Source organism: Odocoileus virginianus, chromosome 24 (assembly GCF_023699985.2).
Source record: "Odocoileus virginianus isolate 20LAN1187 ecotype Illinois chromosome 24, Ovbor_1.2, whole genome shotgun sequence".
Lineage (NCBI taxonomy): Eukaryota > Metazoa > Chordata > Mammalia > Artiodactyla > Cervidae > Odocoileus > Odocoileus virginianus.
Window position 1 is genome coordinate 30,053,473 of NC_069697.1, and position 10,468 is coordinate 30,063,940.

The 10,468-nt window shown below is 52.2% G+C and overlaps 1 protein-coding gene across 6 annotated transcripts in view; it reads left to right on the forward strand.

The window, feature by feature from the left end:
* RAPGEF3 (Rap guanine nucleotide exchange factor 3) overlaps positions 1 to 1,151 on the forward strand; it is a 29,547-nt gene extending 28,396 nt beyond the window's left edge. For all 6 annotated transcript variants that reach the window (XM_070454511.1, XM_070454513.1, XM_070454512.1 and 3 more), the window contains one exon: positions 728 to 1,151. In XM_070454511.1, coding sequence (XP_070310612.1) covers positions 728 to 846 — 119 coding nt within the window. In that variant the 3' untranslated portion in view covers positions 847 to 1,151. The remainder of the gene's footprint in view (positions 1 to 727) is intronic.
* Positions 1,152 to 10,468: the final 9,317 nt, after the last annotated feature.

The window sequence follows — 10,468 nt, forward strand, 5'->3', positions numbered from 1 at the left end:
TGATAATGGTTCACAGCAGCTGTATGAAGTAGGTAAAGTGTTATCCCCACTTAAAGGTATACAATGGGCTGGAGCCTTGAAAAAACAGGTGGAAGCCGCCGTGGGGTAGAGCTGGTTAGATAAGCGGTTAGACAGAGCTGGGACCCATGTGCTCCTACTCCAGACCCGTGTTCTTTCAATGGGCCTTCAGTCTGTGTGAAACAGGATTAGTCGTAATCCACAGTTCATACCACACCGTCATCATTATCTTACTGTATGTATGTATCTATTCTGATAATAGCACACTGACAATAACTTCCATCTCCCTAGTGGTGGTGCCCTCTCCTGTCCTCTTGCCCCTCCCCACCCAGGGAAACCACTATGCTGAATTTTGAGTTACCCATGTCCTTATTTTTAAAAAATAGCTTTATCATGTGTACATATGAAAAAACATACCAAAAAATTTTTTAAAAATACATATATCTTTAAAATATCTTTATATATATATATCACGACAACAAAATATTCTTTAGTTTTCATTGTTTTTGAACTTAGTAAAAGGGGTATTAAGCTGCATATAATTTGGGGGCCTGTTTTCTTCAGTCTGTGCGGTTGACCACTGTGCTGTTCTGTCCCAGAGGCGGGGCGGGGAGTGGCAGGCTGGTGGCATAGGGCAGGGGGGTCGATTTGCCCCTTGGAAGGGGAAAGGTGGGCTCTACAAAGTGCTGACCGCCCTCCCTGCCCCCAGGCTCGGAGCAGTCCGTGAGCACCCGGAGTCCCGCCAGCACCTGGGCTTACGTCCAGCAGCTGAAGGTCATCGACAACCAGCGGGAACTGTCCCGCCTCTCCCGGGAGCTGGAGCCGTGAGGAGGGGCTGGGCTGGAGCAGACACTGGCCGCCAGGAGAGCCCAGGGCGCGCCGGGCCAGGAGGCCCACGGGCTGGCCGAGCCGGGCAGGGCTCTCCAAGGACTGGACCTGAGGCCCGGGAGCGGGCAGCGTGGAGGCACCCGTCCCCCGTGATGACTGGTGGCCAAGGAGGACCTGGGAATGGAACGAGCCGGGGCCCAAGGCCAAGGAGTGGGGGACAGAGAGGGCCTGGAGTGAGTGGGAGAGCAGAGCGTTTTCTCTCTTTGTGTTCAATAGAGAGCTCTCCACGCCAGGATCCTCCCAGATTCTCCGCCTCATGGCTCTGTTGTCCAGCCGTCTCTGGTCCCTGGGGTGTGTTTCCATGGTGGGCTGAGTTCCGCACGCCTGTGGCCGGAGCAGGCCCACTGCCTGGGGAGGCGGCGGGTGGAGGTGGGGAGCAGTGGCGCCTTTCTTTCCACAGCCTGTGCGATAAACAGCTGGGTGTGGTCAGGGCTGTTTGTCCAGGAGCGGTGGTCCCTGAGGACCCGTATTGTTGCCCTAAGTGGGCAGAGGCTGTGTTCTCCAGCCAGCCCCTGGGGGTGGGGCAGGGAGGGCCAAGCCCCGCCCCCGGCCCGGGATGGTCTCCCAGGCTGACTGCACCCAGGCCTCAGCCGTCACAGGGGCTGTGGGCGCCTGCAGCCCTGCGGGGGGCTGGTCCAAGTGGCCCTCAGCGGTCCACGGCGGTCTGAGAGGCTGCGCCTTCCTCCCCTCGCCACTCCACTTCCTGCCTTCTGCCTCCGGCCGCTGGGTGGTGCTCTGAGCGGAGGCAGGGATGCAGAGGCGGAGGTTTCCGGGAGTCATGTCTGTGATGAGTGGTCCCGTCAGCTCTGTCGGCTTTGAGTCCTCCACATCTCCCCTGGGAACCAGCCACGCCGTGAGGACCCTCCAGCCCAGGGACCCTCACATGAGGAAATTCCAGGTGGGACGGCCCTCTCCGCTCCCGTGGCCTCGAGCCTCGGCAGGGTGAGGTGCGCTGCCTGACCCTGAGAGGGACCCTCGGCCTTGGCGATGCCCTGGTGCGGGTTCTGAGTACCAGGGCCCTGGGGCGTATGGAGCAAGCGGGTCCCATACCCAGAGAGGGGAGGCCCCTGGCACATCCTCAGGGTCTCAGGCTGAGCACCCCCTTCTTCCCTTACCCCTCCCCTGCCGGATCTCTCTTTCCTGAGGTCATGGACTCGCAGTGCCTCCAGAAAGGGTCAGAGCTCTTAGCAGGAGGCAGCCAACTGGGGGGGGTCACACCTCAGGTTTCTCAGTGAATCCCAGCAAGTCAGTGAACACTTCTCCACTTCCATTTCTCCATGTGTCAGATGGGTGTGAAGACCCCAGGTCAGCTCTTAGAGACTAACAGGTAAATGGCCGCTCTGCCTCTGCAGCTGAGGTGACACCTGAGGGCTGCCCCGTGTCCGCTGCCTGTGGGGGGCAGCATCTCCTCAGAGGAATTAGGGGAGCCCACTCTCCAGGAAGAGCCTGGGATGGAGCAGATGGCAGGGTAACCAAGCCAGTGCCCTTGCCCATGGGTGGAGATGGAAGACCCAGGGGCATGGAAGCTTCCGGAGCTGAGTAATCATGACTTGAGGTGTGGACATGGTGAGTCAGAACTTCAGGGCCTTTCTTGTCTCCTAAACCCATTTTCTGTCGAAGTTTCGGCCAGGTCCAGACCAGCCAGCTGGACGGCTCTTCTCATCCTTTCAGACCCAGGGGCGACCAGCCCTGTAACAAAGAGTAGAAACCCAGCGTGGTGGGCATCTTCTGTCAGCGTTTCTCTTTTTCTTCCCTGTGGTCACACCCAGGTCCCCAAGGAGTTTTGGCAGTGCGGGAATCTCCTTTCCGCCTCGACTGCCCGGCCATCTCCAGCTGCCTCAGTCACTGGGGCAGGACGCCTTTTGAACTGACCGAGGAAGGCCTTGCCAGGAGAACTGTGCCCAGGACAGGCAGGAGGACACAGACAGGGAGCCAGAGACCCCAGTGATGGGATGAGCCAGCACGGAGGGAAAGGCTCCAGGTCACGGTGGCCTCTTGCTCTGAGGGCCCAGTCACCTGTCTCCCTGGCTGTTCAGCTATGGGGTGGATGGGTGGCATCCGTTGTGGGCTCTAGCAGGCCAGACTCTGTGCTGGTGGGCTCCCAGGATATGCCCCAGCTTCAGAAGAGCTGCATTGGGAAGAGGAATTCATGGGATGCTGAAAGAAGAAAGTGTGAGGTCAGGCCTTTAAAAGATATTTTATCTCAAAGGGAGGAAAGCAGAGATGATGTGTGTATTTGATGAGGTGGAACAGAGTGGGTGATTCCTCCTCTCTAAAACATTTACACACACACCCCTGCCTTACCCTCTTATCCTTAGTTTTCCTGCCAACCCCCAGGGTAGGCTGGGGACCAGGCCAGGGCTGTAATTATGGGGTGCATGCCAGGGAGGGTCCCCCTCCAGCAGGCTGAGCAGGACCTGGTGAAGGGGTAGGGCAACCTGGGGTGCCCCGACCCTCTGGCTGCTCCTGCTTCCCTCTCCTCTCTCCCCAACCTCGCTCCAAGCAGCACAGACCTGAAGCTGAGGCCGCAGCCGCCCCCTCCATCGCATCCAGCAGAGTTAGAGCTGGTGGTGGTGATACAGGCACACCTGCTTTCACGATGCTCCTCGCGGCTTCTGTGTTCCCAGCAGCCCTGGGCCTCTGGCTGCACTGATTTCCAAGCAGCAAAGATGAATCTTCTTAATGTTGCTGTTGTTCGCAGTATTTATCACACTAATAGATTTAATTTTGAGTAGTGTTTTCATTATTTTCATTATTTCATCTATTATCTTAATTTTTACCCTGATGATAAGGGAAGTATTTTTACCCCTGTTTTATAAAAGTCATACAGGCACACAAAGATTTGCCTAAGGTCACATAACTTGTTAATAACAGGGTGGGCAGGTGAAGGACCTGGATGTGTATCAACCATGCCCATGTCGTGGGCCTTCCCATCCAAATCCTTTCCTCGTGTCCCTGGAGGAAATGCAGAGATAATCTTCCTGAACCCCAACATTGTCTTCTTTTCTGGGGCTAGACCCTGCCTATAAATGTCTCCTTCCAGGTGGTGCAGCAATAAAGAATCTGCCTGTCGATGCAGGAGACACAAGAGATACAGGTTCAATCCATCGGGAAAATCCTCTGAAGGAGGAAATGGCAACCTGCGCTAGTATTCTTGCTTGGAAAATTCCATGGACAGAGGAGCCGGGTGGGCCTCAGAGAGTCAGACATGACTGAACGGCACAGCAGTCCCTCCTTTTATTTTGAAATACTCACTGTGGGCTTCATAGGGCAGTCCTACCTATGAGATAGGTGGTTATGTCCCCCTGGAGCAGACCACCCAGCTAGGGAGACTGATGCAGAACAAGGCCAGCAGAGGGGAGGAGATGCCCCAGAGGGCAAGTCCAGACAGCAGTGGATGCTTGGGGCCATGGGATCTCACTGCTCACCCCTAAGCACTTAGGCCCACAGCTGCTCCCCTGGGCTGCAGCCCTCTGGCCCCCCTGAGCCCTGGACGCCTGCCTGCACAGCTCTGCCTCCTAGACTTGGGGTGCTCTGAGCTCAACACTGGCACCAGCCACCCAAGTATCAGTGTGGTGGCTGGTGGCTGGGACAGTCTCTGACTGGGCCATTGTTCTCCATCTCTTCTTCCTTTCATGGACCTATAGGCCAGAACATAAATGCATTCCAGAAAGTATCAGCCCTGCCCCCAAAGTCCTGGGCTTCTCACATGAGGGCCAAGGCCATGGGCTGGAAATAAGCATCCTCTCAGGCCCGTCCGGTTGCCCCAGCCAATCCAGGCACCCCTCTCTGAGACTCTGGACTCTTCAAGACCCAAGCATAGCCCAGCCTGACAGTGCTCTGAAATGGGGCTACCATCCCTACCAGCCAACTGCATCCGACTGCTCTGTGCTTTGAGAGCTCATCCCTCTCACGCCTGCATGTCATAGGGCAAGTGGTCTTGCTGGGGCCAAAGGGCTGCTGCTGCTGCAGGAATTTGGGCCTCGGGACCCCCAGAAGAAGGAGGAAGGCTGGGCTTGGAGCCCAGACCCATGTCATGTGGGAAAGAGTAAGATTCTGGTTTTTTGTGTGTGTTTAGATTCTGACCAGTATGGCCCGTGGGCCAGGGAGCCCAGGGCCTTGCCTGACCCTGCCTGCCATGCTGTTGGCCTTTGAGGAGGGCCTGGGCCTCAGTTTCCTCGCTGGTGGGTGAGCTGTGGGCAGCTGGAACTGCTTCCCGGTTGCTGAGTGGAGGAGATTGCAAGGCTTTCCTGGCACTCAGGGGACTCTAGCCAGCATAAGGATGGCGAGAGGGCAGCCTTTTGCTGCGTCCTTGGCAAGAGGACATTTAAAACTTACTCCACCTCCCAGAAAAAGCGCTCTGTAAACCAGAGCTTGAGGCAGCACAGGCCAGCGTCAGGGCGGTCCTCCCATGAGCAGGCAGTGGGCTTGGGCAAGTCCCTTCCTCTCCTGAGGCCTCAGCTTCCTTATTAATAAATAGGGATTTGGATTAGAAGGGCTTGCGATATTTTCTTGCAACTGCTGTCTTTGACTTAGCTCAAGGCATCACATGCAATGTGACCCTCTTGGGTCATGAGGGTGTGGACCCTCCGCAACTTCCTGAGCACCTTCCCAGTGGTGGCCCCCCAGCCAGACTGCCTGTGGGAGGGAGAGTCAGTCACAAAATTATTTATTTGGTTGTGCTGGGTCTTAACTGCAGTGTGCAGGATTGTTGATCTTTGCAGCATGCAGAATCTTCAGTTGCAGCATTCAAACTCTTAGTTGCATCATTTGGGATCCAGTTCCCTGACCAAGGATCAAATCTGGGCCCCCTGGATTGGGAGCTTGGAGTTTTAGCCCCTGGACCACTAGGGAAGTCCCAAGCACAATTTTGTTAGAAGCATTCTCAGAGAGTTCTCTGCCCCTAAATATTATCTTCTGCAGCCTACTTGAGTTCTAGTTGTCTCTAGGAGGTTCCTGTTACATAGGTATGTAACTTGGGAGAAATGAAGAGAAGTAAAAGGCAAAGGAGAAAGAGAAAGATACACTCAACTGAATGCAGAGTTCCAGAGGATAACAATGAGAGACAAGAAAGCTTTCTTAAGTGAACAATGCAAAGAAATAGAGGAAACCAATGGGAAAGACTAGCAATCTCTTCAAGAAAATTGGAGATATCAAGGGAATATTTCATGTAAGTATGGGCACGATAAAGCACAGAAACAGTAAGGACCTAACAGAAGCAGAAGAGATTAAGAAGAGATGCCCAGAATATACAGAAGGACTATATGAAAAAAAGTCTTAGTAACTGGATAATCACAATGGTGTAATCAGTAACCTAGAGCCAGACATCCTGGTGTGTGAAGTGAAGTCAAGTGGGCCTTAGGAAGCATTATTTTGAACAAAGTTAGTGGAGGTGATGGAATTCCAGCTGATGTTGTTAAAGTGCTGCACTCAATATGCCAGCAAATTTGGAAAGCTCAGCAGTAGCCACAGGACTGGAAAAGGTCAGTTTTCATTCCAGTCCCAAAGAAGGGCAATGTCAAAGAATGCTCAGACTATTGTACAGTTGTGCTCATTTCACATGCTAGTAAGGTTATGCTCAAGATCCTTCAAGCTAGGCTTCAGCAGTGTAGGAACTGAGAACTTCCAGATGTACAAGCTGGGTTTAGAAAAGGCGTAGGAACCAGAGATCAAATTGCCAACATTCGTTGTGTCATAGAGAAAGCAAGGGAATTCCAGAAAAACATCCATTCTGCTTCATTGACTATGCTAAAGCCTTTGTGGGGATCACAACAAACTGGAAAATTCTTAGATGAGAATACCAGACCACCTTACCTGTCTCCTGCGACACCTGTATACAAGTCAAGAAGCAACAGTTAGAACTGGTCATGGAAATTAAATGATGCTTGCTCCTTGGAAGGAAAGCTTTGACAAACCTAGACAGCATATTAAAAAGCAGAGACATCACTTTTCAGACAAAAGTCCATATAGTCAAAGCTATGGTTTTTCCAGTAGTCATGTAGGGTTGTCAGAGTTGGACCATAAAGAAGGCTTAGTGCCGAAGAATTGATGCTTTTGAGTTGTGGTGTTGAAGAAGACTCTTGAAAGTCCCTTGGACTGCAAGGAGATCAAACTAGTCAATCCTAAAGGAAATCAATCCTGAATATTCATTGGAAGGACTCATGCTGAAGCTGAAGCTCCAATATTTTGGCCACCTGATGTAAAGAGCCAACTCATTGGAAAATACCCTGATGCTGGGAAAGATTGAAGGCAAAAGGAGAAGGGGGTGGCAGAGAATGAGATGGTTAGATAGCACCACCTACTCAATGGACATGAGTTTGAGCAAACTCTGGAAGATAGTGAAGGATAGAGGATCTTGGAATGCTGCAGTCCATGGGGCCACAAAGAGTTGGAAAGACTTAGCAACTCAACAACAAACTTGGGAGGATTCTGATGGCCGAGATTGTAGTGAATACTTCTAATGGTCACTTTAAGGGGGAGAACAGGAAAGGAAGAGCCTAAAGCAATGGCATAAGGGGAATGTTCATGACAGAGGGCCAAGGGCAAGGTCCGGAGTATGACTTGGGGAATATGGCAGAATCCTCCGGGGTGATAGTTGGAGGGAGAAGTGGGTGGCAAGCTCCACCTGCTCAGCTTCACTGGGACCGGGCTCTGGAGGGCAACCTGTGTGCTGGAGGTAGAGCCTGCTGGACTCTGGAGGCCCACTGAAGAGGCCGGCCTTCTTTGTCCCGCCTCTTGGTTTTTATCTTCTGGGCCAGGCAACCGTTGGCAATCTCATCTAGAACCAAGGCCCGGAAGGCCAGAGCTGTGCGTTGTTCCCACTGAAGCCCTCAGATTCCCACGCACAAAGCTCAGTTCCCCAGGCTGCAGCCGGACCCCCAGAAAATAGGGATCACCTTTGGCCAACAAATCAGGTGAGCTATACGCTGTGACTCATTACAGTGTCATCCCCAAGACTTGAAAGTACTCAAATGTACAATTTGAGAATGTAAATTTATTTTTGGAATTATTTTTTTAAATCACCTTATAGAGAATTCTCTGGTGGTTCAGTAGTTAGGACTCCTGGCTTACCCTGCAGGGGCCCAGATTTGATCCCTGATCAGGGCTTTTCAGGAGGCGCAAGTGGTAAAGAACCTGCCTGTCAGTGCAGGAGACATAAGAGACGCAGTTTCCATCCCTGGGTGGGGAAGATCCCCTGGAGGAGGGCATAGCAACCCACTCCAATATACTTGCCTGGAGAATCCTATGGACAGAGGAGCCTGGAGGGCTACAGTCCATAGGGTGGCGAAGAGTTAGACACTACTGAAGCAACTGAGCACGCACGCAGGGAATTAAGGTCCCACAAGCTATGCGGCAGGGCCAAAAAATAAAAAATAAATCACCTAATGGAGAGCTTAGATTAGAAAAATGACCCCAAACAAAAAGAAAAATTGCCACTTTAAAGGTTATTTTTTCAGGGAGACCTTCTCTAAGCATCCATGTAAATTAGATTCTATGTGAACCTATTTTTTTAAGGGAAAAATAATGTTCACTTTATTAAAAACATAATCCAGCAAAGGAAACCAAGACAATCACGGTCACTAGTCCACCCTGGTCACACAGGGGAGGTGGCAGGGCTCATATCAGGACCCTTACCTCCTCTGTCATCTCTACAATAACCATTTTGATCAGAAATCCACAATTGGAGTGTCACTCATTGGGGAAACAGGGCCATCATGTAGGTTGGCTTCTTGTTGCCTTTGCTCAAGTAAGCGCTGTCTGTCCTGCTTTTCAATTGTCTTGTTTCCACACTCACAGCCCCTTTTCATGGCCCATTCCCATGCTTAACCACACACATTTCAGAGAGAACCCTTGGGCTCTGTTACAAATAGAGCTGACTGCTTGGACCATCTCTCCAATCTCTTTTCTCTACCCTCTTTCTCTCAGTACATCCCTGCAGGGCAAATCAGTAGGCTGTGAGGGAGTGAAAAGGAGCTACGGTTTCTTCTAAGTCCTCTGAAACAACCTTCTGAGTCCTCCTGGTTCCCCTTGAGAATCTTCCGGGGGAAGAGCTGTGAGATCTAGCTCTTATGTTCAAGGTCCTCTATGTCTGGGGGGCTTTTGTCTTCTTTTTTGATTTGGGCTGTGGGTTTTCCAGGTGGTAAAGACCTCGCCTGCCAAAGCAGGAGATGTAAGAGATGTGGCTTCCATCACTGGATCGGGAAGATCCCCTGGAGGAGGGCATGCAACCCACTCCAGTATTCTTGCTTGGAGAATCCCATGGACAGAGGAGCCTGGCGGGCTGCAGTCCATGGGGTCGCAAAGAGTGAGGCAACCTAGTACATACACACTAGTCCTGGCTGGCTTGGGAGGGGCTTCCACTTTCATGGCCACTTTCTCTTCCTGGGCAACCTGGCTCTGACTGGGGGAGTCTTCTGCGCCTCTTCCCACACGGTAATGTTGGCATGCGCACCTGCTTCTTGAGATGTTTCCATATGATCAGCCCTTCGTCTATCACAGCCCCATCCACGTGGTGGCTTAGTCTCCGCTCCAGGTAAAACACCAGCCCCAGCTTGAACAGCTTCTTCTTCAGCTCCATTCACAGCCTGTTGATCTTTCCACCAGGGGAGCACCCATGGCCATGCTTCAAGGCCAGACCTTTTTTTTTTTTTTAAAAAAAAGGCACACACTTCCCTGGTCTTGCTATGTGCCTGATATTGTTTTAAGACTTGGCAAATATTGACTCATTCAGTCCCACAACCTATCCTGTAAGGTATTCTTACTAGGCACAGAGAGGTCGGGGAACTCGCCCAGGGTTGTATAGCAGGTGACTGGCAGAGCTGGGATTCAAACCCAGGCAGCCTGGCTTAGAACCCGTGGCCTCAGCATGGTGTCCCTCTGGCTTCAACCCGAGCTTTCAGTGCACCCTGTCCATCGTCCTGTGTGATGCTGAGAACTCATCCATGGTCCGCTTGGCTTGGCGTAACGGAGCGCATGCTCAGATGAACGAGGAAGGGGCAAACTGCCCATCATCCAACTACCTCAGCACAGTAATTATGAAAATTTGGCCAGATTTCAGATCCCACGCCATGGGTTGGGAATTGCTCCTGCCAGTCCTGTCATCGTCTTTGTGAGGACAGATCAGCTGGCGGTGCCAACACACCTGGGGCGAGAGGTGGGCAGGGTGCCTTAAGCCTGCACCTGGTTCCTGGTTGGCCTCCGCCCAGCACGCTGCCTTGATCTTGCCCTTGCTCACTCCCGCGCTGTCTCTCCAAGCCTCCTTATCCCTGTCTGCTGTCTCAGCCACCTCTCTTTGTTCCCATCTGTGCCCCCAGACCTCTCTGAAGCCACTGGGGTTCGAGGATGTGAAAAAGTTTTATTTTACAGTCACTAGCAGGCAGTATAAAACAAACATTAGCACAGTTGGCAAAAAGTGCAGGCAGCTGCTTATTTGGGATTCTAAAAAGCAGGATAAAGTTGAATGGTGGATTCAGAATTTGCTGGAATCCTGAGTTCTAGCCAGTCCCTGCACTGGCTGCCACTTTGCAGTGGTGGTGCCAAGGAGTGGTTTGGGGCATTGGGT